Raw genomic sequence first — 16694 nt, 5'->3', positions numbered from 1 at the left:
GTTTGGAAACACGCAGGTGCTTTTGATGGCAGAAGCCATTGCGAAGCTCTGTCTAGAAGAGCACCTGCTATGTAAGAGGTCAAATGAGTGAACGTTTTGAAGTTTCCTAATTAGCACTTGTATTTTGGATAGGAGTAACAGGTTATTTCCTGTTGTATTAGAGAGGAGCTTCTGAAATTACTTTGGAGAGTCAGTTTTGCGGCTACCTTTACAATTTCCTAGGTTTCAGCAAGCAGCAGGGGCAGATTTTGTCAGCAACATTTTTTAACTTGGATGTCCAATATTAGGTTTTCTAGCCTGCATTTCATCAGCTGGTTTCCGAGGTGCGAAGACATCCCTTCTCCCATTGAAAAGACCAATTCTTGCTGTAGGCCATTTTAATTTAGGCTCCTAAGCACAGATAGAAATGCAAGGCTATCTTTAACGAACCATTTTTCAGCAGTCTGACATCCAGTGGGATACCCTGCATTGCAAATACCGCTTTCCACAGCAATTCCTTCGGGAAGGAAAAGCCGCTAGCGGAGGCATCCTTTTCCTCCTTCCACCTGGGGAGGACATTCCTCTATCCATTTCCCTATTAAAATTTCCCCAGGGTTGGCACAGGGCTGGTGTCCTTTTCCCCTTTCTTTTATACCAGTACGATGCCAAGGTGGCTCTAAAAATGCAGTCTCTAGCCGAAAAGATGGAAAAATAGTAAGACAGAAACCGAAACAACCCTGCAGTATTTCAGCTCTGGGTGCAGGACTGGGGGGGGACATTCCCTCTGCACCCCCAGGCTGTCCGGGTTTGAGCATGCCTTTGGCTACTGGTGATAAAAATAAGACCTCAATTAGACAAAGCAAAAGGGGCTTATCTTGCCAGCATTTAAATACGTGTGCATTCTGCTGCCTGGGGAGGGGAGGAAGGCAACCGTGTTTTCAACCCATTTAACCTGCTCTGCGCATTCGTGGTGGATTATAGCACAGTGTTCGGATTATGCCGGGGCCTCCCTTGAAGAGCCCTTGCGCAGTCGCCGAGGAGACCCTCGTAAAGCCATAAATTCCCACCTTCTCATCAGCCCTCCGAGCTAGGCGGGGAGATCATCCCGTCGGCCAAATTGTGCTGTGTGTTGGCAAGCTGTCCCGGGGCTGGGTTCCCTCCCCGCTGCCAGCGCTGCCCTGACCGCCGCGTCCTCCCCCGTCCCACCTGATGGACTTCACCCTTTCATCTCCACTGCGCTTCGGTGTGCTCCTTGCTGATGGGCGTCCCAGTGGGACAGGCGTCCCACCTTCAAACGCGTTAGCCCAGCGATGGCGAACGGCCCTGGAGAGCTCTCAGCACGCAGAAGGGCACCCGCAAGAGGTGTGGTTGGTCTTGATGGCTCAGCTTCAAGCTCTTCTTAACCTCAGCTCTGTGGGCAGGGGTGCAAGTTATTAATTTCTGGCTCATTTGCTTGCCATTGTTAGTTATAGGTACAACTGTGGAGCCAATGCAGGATAAAATTATTTTTGTCGTGACAATTTTTAATGAAACTGTTAAAAAAGTTAGGGTGAGATGCCAATGCGCTTCTTGTATTTATTGTTACTACTTATCTTTCTATGAACAAAATTGCTGTTCACTTCTGAAATGAGTAAAAATCAGCAGAAATTTAGTGCTGCTAAATGTACTCTCTCTTCTTTACGCAGTTACGCATTTGCATATTTGCCCAAGATTTTGATACAAAATTCGGATAGAGAACCTATGGACAAAACTGTATTGAAATAGAAAGGTGAAATTAGGTCAGTGACAGTGATGTTTGCGGGACAAGATTTGTTTAATTCCAAACTTAATGTCTGTTGCTGTTTCAATCACTGGAAAGAATTTCACTATAGGTCTCCTTTATATTTGCTGATCTTTTTTGAAGTTATTTATGAATATGCTATATTAATTGACAATTAAAATGTGATGATCATGTTCCTCAGGATTAAGAAGCAAATGGAGGAGAAAAGTGCTTAGGGGTTTTAGAAAATAAAGTTAACAATAACATTTTAACTAAAAAATAAGAACACATAGGAAATAGTAGATTTTTTTAAATAGGTCATGTCTAAATGTCAGAAATTGTTCCCAACGTTATTAAACTGTTTTTTTATCCTTTTGTCTGGCACACATTTATCTTAGTTTATTAATCTGGAAAATACAGATCTCTAGATAATTCTGTTAGAGAACAAAGAAAGTTGCATTTTAGTAATTAGGTCTCTGAAGCTATTATCTATCAGCGCACACTCATCTGCCCAGTTCTCCTCTGGGACCTGATGAATTTGATTTCTTAGATGATGTCGTCAGAGAAAGAGGCACCAATGGTTGTTCACAGTGGCGTTGTGTTAAACGTGTATCTCGGCATAATTAGGGTGCACGCCTAGTAATTATATTTCGAGGTAAAAGTCTTGATCAATCGAGTTATGAATTGCTTTCTTGAGGCTGTCTACTCGTAAAAATATAACTCCACTGAAGAAGAGCCCATCTTTTTGTGCTCTTAGACATATTTAAAATTGGTGCCTTCCCTTATCTTTGTAGAAGCTGTGTGTGGATAAGAATAAAATCTTTTATTTCTGCTACCCTTGAATTTGGCAATCCTATGTGTGGCCTGTTTGTTCACGCCACGTGCTCAGATGAGTTAGGAATGAGAATTTTTAATATATCCAATCTAGGTTAAAAAGAAAAAAAAAAAGGAAAACCATACAGATTGAATTCTGTGCAAAATATTTTGAGTTGAAAAAAAGGCTTAATTTGTCACGTGGTGAGAGGTTGGAGGAACAATTCCTGTAGAAAAAATACTCTCTTTGTGTCATTTGGCATTGGTGCGTGGGGAAACAATGCAGTTTTATTTTCACTGTGTGTTTTGGACTGAAGAGTGGCGTTGCTCTCTGCCTGGAGCGGGGCCCCAGGGCTGTGAAAGCTCTGTTTGCTGAGGCTGGGATGGGTTTGAAAACTGAGAGTAAGATCACAAAATATAGTTGTAGTGAGGAACACTTACCTTTTTGTTTCAGTATAAATAGTGCATTTGACAAGGAGTTTTGAATTTTCCTTGGCAGGAGCCTAACTAAGAGTCTGCAGCGTGATTACAGCCCGAAACTGTAAGAGCCAAATAATTCAGGAGACTGTAAAAAAACCCTCAGAAATGCTGGATGCACTTCAAATGGGTTTAAAGGAAGTCCCTTTCTTAGAAGAGAAAAGAAATGCATGGATTTGTTCTGAAAAACGGAGGAGCTGCCGCGTACTGCCCGTGTTACAGTGGACGTCAGTGGTGCTCTGAAGCCCATCTCATTTACAAGGTTAAAATGGTGCCGGGTAATTGAGCTGACAGAGGAGACTTTCCTCCTAAATCAGTACAAATCCTCGCAATTTTCTGACGGCAAAAAATGTTCTTTCCTGACTCCTTGGGAATGCAAAGCACCCAAAAAGCAGGATGGCTGACCTCACCCCGGTGACGCAAAATGTGCCCGATGCAACACCAAGCTGCAAAGCCAAGTGCTGCATGTTCATTTGTTTTCAGCAATTCTCTCTCCTTCCCTCCATATCGGTCTTTTATTGGCATCTCTAATAAAAAAACCCTAATAGCTTAATAATAACTAATCTCTGTTAGTATATTTAGCAGTCAGCTTTCAGTTATTTTCATTATTATCCATTAAATTCTCCGTGTAATTGATGTAAATCGACAGTGCAGGATTACACTCCAGGCAGTTCTTTGCTGTTATACCGACACCTTTCTCTCTCATACGCAAAACCACGCGTCTGATTTTATTGTTTCCAACACATGTAAGCACGTATGTGCATACCCAGATGGATTTGCACGTATGTGCCTTCTCAGCCTGTTCCAGTCGCCCAGCACACTAATCCTAGCAGCCTTATTAACTTCTTTTTCAAGTTGTTCCAGCGTATCTCATGCCGCTCAGCCTGTATATTCCTAAATGTTGGCAGTTATGTCATTTATGCATTAAAATACTGTATCTAATCATTGAATGGAAATAATTATATGCTCAGAATAGGCCTGCATTTGCACAGTCAGCTGAAAAAGATAATGCACGTAATAGTTCAGTTTCTCTGTACACAGTGCATTGCTAAACCACTTTATCTTCTTAATAATCAGTTAGCATTCAATTCCCATGTCCTACCTAGCTATTAAAGTAAGGCTAAAATGCAAAGTTACATTATTTTTCGAGCACTTTATTTAAAGCATTATTGAGAATTTAAATGTAGGACTTTATAGTTTTAATTTGGGATTACAAGATAAGTGCTTGTGTTTTACTTAGATTTACACAGCAGATGATGTGCAATCCTCCTTTCAAGTGTAATTATATAATTAGGTTGATAATGACTGTATCAATTTAGGAAGTAAGAGCTCTTGATAAACACTTTCACTCTTCCCTTACCTATTTAGCATTTTAGTGCTAGAGGACTGCCGGAGCTGCAAGTGCGCTAATTCCAAAATAAGTTCATTTAACCAGTGGCGTTATGATCCCGCAGTGAAATACGGGTGGCCACCCTTGCGCACCTGCGTGACAGCTGAGCTCTGCAGTGGTCCGGCTGCGAAAGCACTTGCCCAGAGTGAGGAGGATTTTCCACGGGAGCAAAGCACCGCCGTGCTGAATTGGGCTGGTCCTCCCATAGTCTGCACGGACGGGAAACGCCTGTGCTAGGAATAAAAAGGGGAAAAAAAACCAGAAGAGGGGAAAAAAGGGAAAAAAGAAAAATGGAAAAAAGAAAAATAACGGAAAAAAGAAGAAGAAAGCAAGTACAAAATTCAATACAAGTTTTTCAGCGTCATAGTTACCAAAGAGCCTGTCTAGGTTCCTTGCTCAGGAAGGAAAACTCTTTAAAAAAAAATTATTAAATTTAAAATTTATAATTATTAAAATTAAAAAAAAAGTATTAAACTCTGATGTAAAAAAGAGATTACCCCTGCTTTCCATCGCAGGTGTCCACCTCCTGCGTACCAGCCTCTTTCCCGCAGTGGTTTCGTGGCGGAAGCCGGTGAAGCGCCGTGGATGCTTTCCCACGTGGAGCCTTTGTAGGAAGAAAGGGCAGGACTTGCAGCACCTCGGTATTTACCTGAATAGTGCGATATTAAAACCAGCAACTGCCTTGAGAATTAATGTTAGTTTTTGGGGCCTTCTAGCTTGATTTAAATCAAAGGTACTTAGGAGAGGAGGTGTGAGAATTTGGGGTTTCCTGTCTTGTAGTTGTTCCGAAGGTCTTGACCTGTTAATACTGCCCTAACCTAAAGCTGCAGTTAAAAGGGAGTTAAAACCTTTCTTTCTAGATGTGATCCCTCTTTTGTGTGTATCCTTGCTTTTTTTAAAGGAGAAAGATGACATTTGTAGATCAACAAACACAGAAGTGCTCCTGCCTAATTAACATAGATGAATCAAGATAGATCAAATTTGTGTTTTATCTTTTCTGTCATTTATAGCACTGATATTTGCAAAGAGCATTTTATTAAATTTGTAATAAAATGGAGTGTAAAGAGTGGGTTGGCAGGTTGTTGCCAGACAGACAGGGCCGCCTTAGGTTATTTTTTCCTAAAGGTATCCCTTGTGAGGCGTATTGCAAATCTCTAATGCCTTAATGTAGCTTTTCAGCTGATAGGGAAGAGTAGAAAGAAAACCTTTATTACTTTACATGTAATACAAACGGAATAGGAAAAATAACGCACTCATGGATGCTGTGTACCGTGCCCATATTGAAATAGCAGGTAATACAAAACATATATTTGAATACATTGTGGAGGGAGGCTGGTTTTGTATTTTGTCTCTAAAATTATCACCCTGAGTTGGAAACAATCCTGTTTTGCAGGGTCGCAGGGATGTTCGAAATGAGACTCGGCTGAGATACCTGCAAAATAGAGATTGATGGCTGACCCACTTGTCTGGTCGTAATGCAATGAATGTCAATAGAAAGCAAATGTTTAAATTTGCAAACAGCATGAATGTACTGGTCTTTCATGAAGGTGTTTAGTAATTTTTCCAGCTACAAAAATACATTTTTTTCCATACACACCCTTATAACTTAAATCAGCTCTAGCTTTGCTGTAATCCCAGTAGCACAGGTTTCACTCCTGTTACTCTTATGTGTTAGTAAAAAAGACAAAATTTCCCAGGAACACTGAATTTCCATACTTTTTATGCCAAAGAAGAGCTGTAATGTAGTGTGATTTTATGGTTTTCACAGGAAAAACGTTTTCACTGCCAAAATTCTTCTAGTACCTCAGTAATTTTACTACTTAATTTTTACTCTTTGGTGCTGGGTGTTTAAAGCTAAAGTCAGAGGTTTCTTTTCAACTCTACCTTCTCTTAGAAGCTTTCCTGAGATATGGACTGGAGAAACGTCTTAATGCAGGTTTATTTTTATCCAAAATAATGTTCCCATTGATACGTATTTCAGTAAAATTGGTATTTTTTTCTTTAGTGTCTGGACGAAATTGGCAATGTTTAATTAGGCTCCATCTTTCTCTCTAAAATATGCATGTATAAGTATCATACATTACAGGTGTGTTTATAGGGTAAAACAACATTTAAGGTCTTAATCTTTTGCCATAGAATAAGCTTTAAAAGTGAGCACACTGTCATGCAATGCTTTATTTGCAGAAATACTGACAATATTGACTCATTTTCTGGAGTGATAAGATTTTTTATGTTAGAACTTGTAAGCAGATTTTCTCCAAGCATATATAGCTGGCGTTTTCCCAAGAAAAGCTCAGGATCTTCATTCCATACCGTATTTTATATTATGAAACCACTACCTATATTTATCTTAAATCACTCATGAGCTGATATAAGAACTTCTCAGGAAGAGGGAGGAGGGTAGGTGGTGGTGGTTTTTTTGAGTTAGCACATTTTTTGTTTGTTTTACTTTTTTGATGAGTTATGCATGTTTTTGGCAGTATAAATAAGACACGTCAAGGAATTAATGTTTTGGCTAATTAGAAAATGCATGTGTTAACAATTAACATGTCTGGTTTTGATACGGATATAACACGACAGTCCCTGGATTTTAGAAGCGTACACCAATGCGTGTATTATTTTCTGGATTTGCTGTAGGGAGCTCATAAAGCACTGCAAAACCTGCCTGGCGTTCCACCGTTGTCCTGGGAGGGACGGGTCGCCCCTCTCGTGTCGGCAAAGTGACGATGTGGACTGTAAGCCCCTGCTTACCACCACACGAGTTTCCCAAGCGGTCACCCTCTGTCTCCTTGAAGGAAAAGGCAGCAGAGCGTGCTGGAGAGAAGGGTCCTCCCAGGCACCGGTTGAATCATCTTAATACAGCAACTAGTATTTTTCCAAAATTATTAGCAAGTGTTCTCGTTTTTTCCCCGTAATGTGTGCCATACCAGGCATCCTGGTGTTGCAGACTCATTTTTAATTTAGCACTTTGCCATCTTTAATCCTGTGAAACACGATACAATTTTGAATCCTCCTTTGGTAGTAAAAAAAAAGCAAGAATCAAACTAATCCATCTCTGTCTCTGGAGGTTCCCGGTGGCCTCTGACTTGGTTCTTAGCTTTCTCATTTAAAGGGGGCACCTCGGGTGATGGGCTGGCTACCGTGCAACGCGGTGCAGGTTTTCAAAGCTGAACTACAGACGGGTGGGCATACGCTGGCCTCTCTGGTCACGTTGCTCTCCCTTTGAATACGCTAGAATATTGGCTCAGTGAAACAACGGTTTCTCTTAGGCTTTTCAAGGCAGCAAAAGACAGCAAAAACCTAATTTGGATTAAGTTTTCCAAGTGTTATTCTTACATAAAGAAAATTATTCTCAGTTCTGCAACTTCTCTTTCGTTACGGATGACATTTTTTTCACCTTTATCATCATGAATTAATGTCTTGTTCTGCAGAAATAGTACACTTAGCCAGTTTTGAAACGATGTCCTTGTATGCCAATTTGCAGTATATGCCCATTAGAAGAAATGCAGGTGTAATGCAATGCTGCAACCATTTAATTTGTTCTACTCGAAACACATCTGCTGCCCTGTTAAAACAATCTGCGTCTTTCCTGAGTTATTTTTAATCCATTCTTTTGCACGCCACACTTTCTGTAGCTTCTTGTGATGTTTCATTTCTTTTGTGCACCCAAGGACATTTTACTTACATTTTCTTATTTAAGTGTAAGCAGACTTATTAGTCATTAATTATTTTTATATTTCCTCTGAGTCCCATCGATTATTTAGTGAGTAGTGACAATAAATAGGTATCGATTCATAATAGCTTGGTTTTAAATTGAGCAGAAGGGAATATAAAGGTTTACTGGAGATCCATACAAATGAGGTCCTTGCTTGAAGACAAAGCAGGGTGTATGTGCTAGCATCGCTACGTGCAACGTGCATGAATGCTGCTGAAATGAGCCAGCCCAGTTCGTGCAAGATGAGGAATATATAAAACAGAGGAGCTTTGGGAGAGGAGAACCTGTCAGGGTTGTAGCGGGGAGTATCGTCAACGTGTATTAGGACTCTATGGAGAGAAAGGGAAGGGACAGCTTGAATTGAAGGGGGGACTGATGCCAGTGCCTTGGAGACCTGGGTCACCAGCGTGCTGGGGGGGGCACAGCGGCCACGGTCTCTGCATCTCTTTGTGGGATCCCACGACCTGAAGAGCCTTCAGATAAACCTGCCCCGGTGAGGTGAGCATGCCAAAACCCACCAAAGACTCCCCATCTCTACGGCTAAGTTTTATTAAAATGTAAAACTAGAATTTATTTTCCTGTAGTTTGTTTAATTACAGAAAACTCAAGTATGAAGTTGAGTGAGATTGAGTGGAAAAGGTTTATTGCTTTTTCTATTCCAGCAATTGCAGGGCTGAACCAAATGTGGAAATAGAAAACCCTGTAAGAATTGTAAAGCAAAATAGAAACAAGGTGTTTGGTGAATCTACAGGGTATTTTCATTGAGAGACAGTGTTCCTGATTTGGTTTGTAGCTCGAATATCAAAGCGTGTGCGTGCGGAGGGGGGAGGCTGTGTTGTTTGCAGTCTCAGACTATAACGGTGTTAATATCCTTTTTCCTCATGTTCAGCTTCATCGGATCCCCACAGTACCAAGCGCTACAAAACACAGATATTGCTTTTCTTCTAACACCTCCAGTGCCTTCCCACGAGGAAGATTAGCTTAATTATAGCTAAGGATTGAGTAGCACAAATAATAGCAGTAGTGCACGTCTCTTCCTCCGGAAGAGGCAGCGGTCACAGACCCCACTCCCCCTTTCCCATAAAAGCCTGCCTGGAAAACGGGATTTATTTTGTTTTAAATAAAGTCTCTTTTCTGAAAGCAAAGATGTTTTCAGCTCAGTCCTGCGTAGCACACGTTGCACAGATGACAGCTTTCAAAGTCAGACAAGTGTTCTTGTTCTTCCACCGTTGGTACATACCAGTGACAAATACTCTGCCGCGAAACTCGTGTCACAATCCTGTTGGTGCCCGACCGGGTCCAGCGGTTGTACTCTTTGGTGTTTGGTTCCTTTGGCCCTTTTGTGGTGAATACAGGTAGACGCAGAGCAACGGAACAGCCGTAAGATGCTACTTAATGGAAGCACAGGGGTTAGGCGCCAAGGTGGTTTAGGTAGTGTAAGTTAAACTGAACGGTGACTGCATGAGTTGTACTTAGAGAAAAATTGCCATTTGAAAAAGTAAAATACTGAATAACAACTGTAATACTGACCTTTTGATGCTTTTCTTCCCCTAAACAGAGTCAAATGAAACCCTGTGATCAATCTCCCTGATTGCAGAACAGCTGATAAATTACCTCTGTTTCTTGGGAAAAAAAAAATGAAAATCTGCGAGTCCTTTAGGAATTTTATAAAACCTCCCCAAACGCCTTACTGAACGTACTGTAGCCCAGAAGACGTTCTGAGAGTTGCAGAGCAGACGAAGCCTCCTGTCCCAAACATCTGTCCTTTACAGCCCCTGTGTTCCCCTGTGCCGTGAGCTCAGCTTTTTCCTGGATTTAACCTGGATTTCATTTGTCTTCACTTTTCTGCCTTCCCCTAAGTTATTGTGGTTTAAGTTCTCTATATGGGTTACGGTTAAAGGTTTTATTTGAATACTTCTGTTTACTGAAGTTTAAAATTTCATACTTTCCTAACGCCTGAGTCAGTGCCACTTAATTTCTTGGCACCAATTTGGTTTCTGAGGTTTCTGAGGAGTTTTTGCTGATCCGGAGCTGATGAAGCATCAGTCGCCCCCAGCCATTGTGATCAGGCTAAAGTGCTTCCCAGGAGCACCCGCCTTGATTTTAGCCTGTAGCAATAATTTGTAGAGTATCCTGTATTTTAGTTAATTAGCTAGAATTGCATCATATCCGACAATTACATAACGATACATAAACACAATTTGTCAAAGACGTAACCAGTAAAGATTTGGAAATATGGATAAGAGTGGTTATCCAAAATAAGTTAAATTTTTGTTAACAGTAATGAATAGTTTTACTGTTGTTGTGTACTGAATGTCTTTAAAAATCGGTATCGTCTTGTGCTTTAGGGTGTGATTTCCTAGCAGAATATGCTGATATCCTTGGAGCTTCACCTCTATGATAATTTCAGAATAAGATCCCATAAATAATGGAAAGCAGAAGGTGATGGAAATGCAGCATGGATTTGAGATGCAAATCTGGGAGTGTCTTTCAAACCACTTCAGCTGAGTGCTGGCAGTTACTAATGCTTTGCCTACCGCTGTTTCTTTGGACGATCGCTCTCGTCTAAAATTAGATTAAATTAGGCTACAGAGAATATTTTATGTGCTTTTTGGGGTTTGGTTATCCTTCTTAATAACTCAAGTTGGCCGAGCACCTTAAGACTGGCCTTTATGTTTCTTTCTGTGATGCACGGTTCCTTCCTGAGCTGTCCCCTCCCTGGAGTATGTCGGCATTGAAAAGGATGTTGCAGGTTACCGGTTCAGTATTATTTTAAACTCTGGAAGTCATACGCACACCTGCAAAAGTCGGCTTGATAAGAGGGTGGAAAATGGAAATGGTATTTTCCTGTTATACTTCCTTCATATAGAAAGTTAAGAAGTTGAATATATGAAGTCTTCCTTTCTTTGGCACTAAAATTGTCTGACGTTTCTTCTCAGCGTGATGGATTTCTTTCCAAGGAGCTATGGGGAAGGCATAGCGCTGAGCTTTCTCCCTGCGGTCCCGTGAGCGGTGTCCGCTCCGGTAGGATTTCCAGCGGCGCTCACCTCCGCTGCCGTTTGTCGGTGGTGAAGTCGCCACCGCCCTCGGCCGGAGCGGGCACGGGGCGAGCGTGCTACCCTGTGTTACACGGACCGGTTGGAGAGTGAACGCTGCATCTCAAAGGCTTCGAGAACACGTTTAAAACTTGCAAGTTCCTTATTCGTGCACTTACGATGGTGATTTTTAAATCGCCTCTATCTTAGACTTAACCCGTCGGCGGTGCTGATGTGCTCGGGTTGTGAGACGTCCGATGCGTGTTCGTGCCCGACGCGCAGTCAGTGCTCATCTCTCGTTCGGTCTCCTGTGCCTGGGACGTGCAGCCGTGCCTCTGTCCTCCCACTTAACATTTCTTCTTGCCTGGGTGCATGCTTCTGTCATCAACAGATAAATAAATTGCTTGACTGGCTGTCGTAAGTCTTGAAAGCACCATATATTCTTTTAGTTTAAATAAGAATACACTGTACAGGGGGGGATTTCTAACTGATTTGCCCTCTCCTTGATTATTACTCTGTTTTTTTTCTCTTCATGACCTGTATTCCTGATTTGTGGCCCACACGCCGCTCCTGATGGCCAGCGGGATGCTGCTGGCTCAGGTCTCTGATGTATAGGCTTGCGCTAGGAACGGCGCCGCCGGACACGGTGGCAATTTAACTGTGACATGATGCGACGTCTTCTTCCTTTAGGAGCAATGGGATTTCTCAGGATGGAGAACGTGTCCTTTCTGGTGAAATCACCCAAGGGGTGATCTAGATTACATCAGTAAAATGGCCATGCCTCGCCTGAGTTATTTCTCTCAGAACAGAGTGCTGGAAAACACCAGTGAGATGCTTTGGAAAAAATGGTTTGTAGAAATGTGAACGAATATGGTTTTCCTTTCTTTTAATATTTTGGAATATGAAGAAATCAAGGAGTTCAGTGGCCCTGCCTTTCTGGGTTGATAAGTTATCTGAAAAGAAAAAATGTAATTTTCCAAGCATTTCAATTTGCTAAATTAATCATTTAATGCTTGTTAAGATCTACGGTGTAGCAGCTGCACGTGTTCCCATATTGCTGTACCGTAATTCCAGCAAATGGATATCGAAAAAAAAGGAAATGATGACAACTGGAGAAGGATCTGTGATACATGCTTTGCAGCTTTACGGAAACTGTGCTTTGATCGTCTATTCTCTTAACAATTCCAGGTGTTGTTAAGGTGGATTATGGGGACGTATCCGTCAGGAAAGCGCTAAGAGAAAATCTGAAGTGTAAACCCTTCTCGTGGTACTTGGAGAACATCTATCCCGACTCCCAGATTCCACGGCGCTATTACTCGCTTGGTGAGGTACGAACCGTTTCCTTTGGCTAAATGAAAACAGTAAGTACATTGTGCAAACGGAGGCATCGCTACGAAGATGAAGTGGTTTTGGAGAAAGGAATAAAGTGCTTGTGTGCCTTCTCTGTATCTCATTTATCCTTTATTTTCAGCAGGTTATGTTTTCTCTAAATCTTCCGTAAGGGGGCATTGCTCTTCTGAATGTATATGTTCACCATTAAAAATTTATCTTTTAAATTGAGTAGCGTATTGGAAAAGTGAGGCTTGTGACTAATACTTTGAAATTATTGCGTAACATGCGGTAGTTGAAGGAAACTTTCCATCATCATTTACCCCTTACACGTAGAGTAGGAAAAGCTTTTTTTGCTTTTTCCTTTTCAAGAAATGTGTTTGTTCATCGATGCTGTGTTTTCCAGCAAGGCTGCCTGGAGCTGAGTGTCACAGACGCTCCTAATGACCTGATGATTCCAGTACCACCGAGAACTGAAGTCTCTTTAAAATTCAGATAATTCACTGTTAAAAATATTCTATTGAGTCGTACCTACATTGACTTTTAAAAGCTCTTGAATGGTTTGATTTAATGATAGCTACGGATAGAATAGCGATCAAATGAGCAAATGGCTTTTTTACATCCAGGAAAGTAATTTACTGCTGAAACTTGCAATTGTAGTAAAAAATAAAAGCCACAGTAGGGTTTCCAGTTTAACTATGACAAAATAAAGTGAAACCTGGTTTTACAGCAAGGAAAGAACTCATCGAACAAGTGTCAAATAATAAGGTTTTGTACGATATTGTCAGACTGGAAAATAAAAGTGTGAGAAAGTAATAAAATAGTTATTAAAACACCTTATTTTTACCAACACAGCCTCAGTTTCTATGGCAACAGCAATTCAGGCAGGATCTATGAATTAAAACTCATACTTGACTATTACTGCTGCTGACTGTCAGTTGAGCAGTAAAGTGGATTTTTAGACCTAAAGCTCGGGTACCAGCAGCAGCAGACAATTTTTAAAACATCGGAAGTGTATTTCTCAGCCATTTTCCTCTCCTTCAGCGGGCGTTTAGTCTCAGGTAAGACAAACCGCCTGCCTCCTCGGTGCAGCTGGGGTCGTGAGTCCGCAAACGGTCCGCGGTGCGCCCCGGCTGCTCTGCGGGGTGCGCTGTGCGTGGAGGCGGCCCGGTCCGGGGGTGACCGTGCTCCTCCTCCGCTCGCGTCAGGGCGAAGGCGATGCTCAGCAGCCCTCCGGTGGGGGCCGCGGGTTTGCTGGCTGCTCAGAATCGGGTTTGGTAATAAACCTGAGAAAATTACCCCGTAGTGCAGTGCAATCTGAATGTAATGAGTGTTCAACGTTGGGCCTCAAATTATGTTGCGCGAGTGCGTATTTTGTTCTTTTGTAGTATAAACAGTGGTAAAAAGAGTGAATCATTTTGGCAGATTTGGGATAACCATCCTTCACTTACTTACGACCTCCTGCAAGATAGTGCAGGTGTGACCTAAACCGGACACTGTTCATGCATGGTTCACTTGCACCACTCAACGTGTTAGAATTAATCGTCAGTATTGCAGTACATTTTAATTTGGATTTTATTTGGCTATTGAACAACTAATTTATATACGTCTGTTGCTTTTATAAACAAAGTGCGCGATTTTTAAATGAAATTTTGAAAACGTGGAGTTGTATGGAACTGAAGTTCGTAGGTAGTTTATGAAGTCTATTCATTGTACACTTACTAGGCAGATCCTGAAGATTGCCAAGCCTTTATTTGCAACTAAATTTTCCATTCAGTTAGAACATAACTTATATACAGTGACTGTATTAGATTTGAATTTCCTAGATGGACGAAAATATGCCTCAGAATAGGCATTAAATGTGCAAAATGTGGTGAATACTGAATATTCTTTTTTACATTTTAATCATGTAACATTGCAAGTGAATGCAAAATAAATGCAAGACAATAATTCTTTTATAAACCCAAGACATGGTAGTCATAGGTGAGTTTTCAAGTCACTTTTCATTTCCGTCCTCTGAATCAAGGGATTGCAGGAAAAAAAAAATCGCCTTTCTTGTGGAGGTCCTTGAAACTCTATTTCTACAAAAAGGTGATTTAACAAAAAAGGCTGGGATTACCATCTGAGCTAATCATTAGGATACAGTTTTGGGACTGCAGCGGCTTTGGCGGTCTGCAGAGTGGCGCGTGCTGGAGAAGAGGAGAGCAGGGAGAGGAGGAGGGGTTGTCCGTGGACTGGCTCGTCCCCCCTGCAGCTGCAGCGTTTCTGCTGCCGGCGATGCCCCGGCTGGTCGTGGGCACGTGCAGCGGGTTACGCCGGAAAGCCACGTACTGCCGTAGCCACGTGAAGCCGTTTACTTTCACTGGGCTCTAAAGAAGGGCCGTTTGTTTTGAAAGCAGCTGGGAAGTGGTGGAAACCAGCGGTCTGGTTACCAGCTGGCACCGGAGGGCTTGCACCCCCAGGTCAGCGACCGGGCTGTGAGTGCCGGCGGCCTCTCTCCTGGCTTCGGCAGCCCTTAGAGGATTAAGCAATTAAGAGCATGGGCCTCTGAGAGATTACTCACCAGCACAAGGTGGTGCGATTTCTTCCTGTGTGATTAACAACGTTAGAGCAGATTAAGAAGCGGCCACGTGAGCTTGGCTGAGCCACTCTTCCCCAGCGTCGTTAATCAGATTGCACCGTCCCATTTCACTCCCATTGCTGGGTTAAGCCCAGTCTGGTGGCGTTGGTTTTGCTATTGACTGCCGTGCCCGTTGAGCCTCTGAAGGTGGCACGGGGAACTGCAGACGACTGAGAGTTGTACTAAGTGCTGCTGAAGTATTTCAAAATTCGGGGTTTCGCAACAGTTTTTACCAAAGGAATGGGGGACCCAGAGACGCATTTTTGCTTTGCACACATTAGTGAGAAGATCACCCCATGCTGTCGGGAGCGAGGAGGAGCAGGGGGAGCTCTGTCTGTACAACTGTGCTAACAGATATATGAGGAGGGTTAAGAAAAAAGGTGTTATATGCACGTGCTGGGGTTTGTACAGGCTGAATGCACACACCGGCGTGGAGACTGCGATGCGGGAGAGCTTCAGGGGGACTGTGGCGTCCTCCCGCTCCTCCTCTCATACGGCGCTGAAGTTGGTTGATTGCTTTTATACTCAGCCGTTTTCCTGCACAAATGTGTATTCTAAAAATACGTTTTGGGGAGCAATGCTCTGGTACTTACACTGCTGCTCCTTATTGCTTCTTGCTCTGATGGTCTTTTGTTGCAATTGCGTGGGCTGAGCATCGCTGGGACTCACCCCGTCGTGTATTGTGTCGCAGATGACGTGCTCCTAAAGCTGCCTTCTTCCCAGCTGCATTACGCACAAATTATGTAGAAACGGTTTGTTTAAGCAGTTCACTAAGTGTGTTTGTTCTTCTCTGAGGACCGATGGATTCTGAGGGGAAAGGTTTTTTTAAAAAACTTTACAAAAGCATGTATTTAGTCACAAAGCCATCCAGCAGCCTCTGCTCTGAAAGAGTCCTGTCAGATGCTGTTCATACTCAGCCTTTCTCTCTTGGAGTAGAGTCAGCCCTGCTGGAAGAAAATAAAAGTTCTTATCTTGGGCAAATCATTAGTTTTGCATTATTTAGAAGTAAAAGCGTATTATATTTGTTAAACAAAACAACACAGAGCATTGAATGAGATTTTCCTTGAATGCTGTTCACACTTACACTTAATATGTAATTTAAAATCTCATTGTACTCTTTGTTATTTCATTTTCTTTTGGGAGTGTGACATATTTACAAATTGCAAGTTAAAATACGCTCATATGGTTGAATGCACTGATAATGTACTTTCTCCTACAGTGACATAATTTTTTCTGCACAGATATGACATTTACAGGCATTTTTTTCACAGAACGTTTCATCTCTTTCTTTCTTCAGATCAGGAACGTTGAAACCAACCAGTGTTTAGACAACATGGGCCGCAAGGAAAATGAAAAAGTGGGCATTTTCAACTGCCACGGCATGGGAGGAAATCAGGTAAAATTAAAAAAAAACAAAAAGTACTGTTGGTACAGTAGCTGCTTCAAGCTGCTTCTGTTTAGCCACAGGCACACCAGCTACCAGGGGGAACTGATGAGGATTCCCGCGGAGCGGTGCGGGAGCTGCGGGTTCACCTGGCGGCATTTCTTTCCTGCTGCAGGAGGCGTGGGGCTGGTTT

At 42.3% G+C, this 16694-nt stretch overlaps 1 protein-coding gene across 1 annotated transcript in view; it reads left to right on the top strand.

Moving 5' to 3' along the window:
* GALNT13 (polypeptide N-acetylgalactosaminyltransferase 13) overlaps window positions 1-16694 on the top strand; it is a 139154-nt gene that overhangs the window by 94377 nt on the left and 28083 nt on the right. Inside the window, exons 9-10 of the mRNA XM_009334034.1 lie at window positions 12357-12496; window positions 16415-16513. Of these exons, the coding sequence (XP_009332309.1) occupies window positions 12357-12496; window positions 16415-16513 (239 nt within the window). The remainder of the gene's footprint in view (window positions 1-12356; window positions 12497-16414; window positions 16514-16694) is intronic.

The sequence above is a fragment of the Pygoscelis adeliae genome, unplaced genomic scaffold (genome assembly GCF_000699105.1).
Source record: "Pygoscelis adeliae isolate BGI_AS28 unplaced genomic scaffold, ASM69910v1 Scaffold131, whole genome shotgun sequence".
NCBI lineage: Eukaryota > Metazoa > Chordata > Aves > Sphenisciformes > Spheniscidae > Pygoscelis > Pygoscelis adeliae.
Note: the sequence above shows the minus strand (reverse complement) of the source record. Positions and strands in the feature narration are given on the sequence as shown.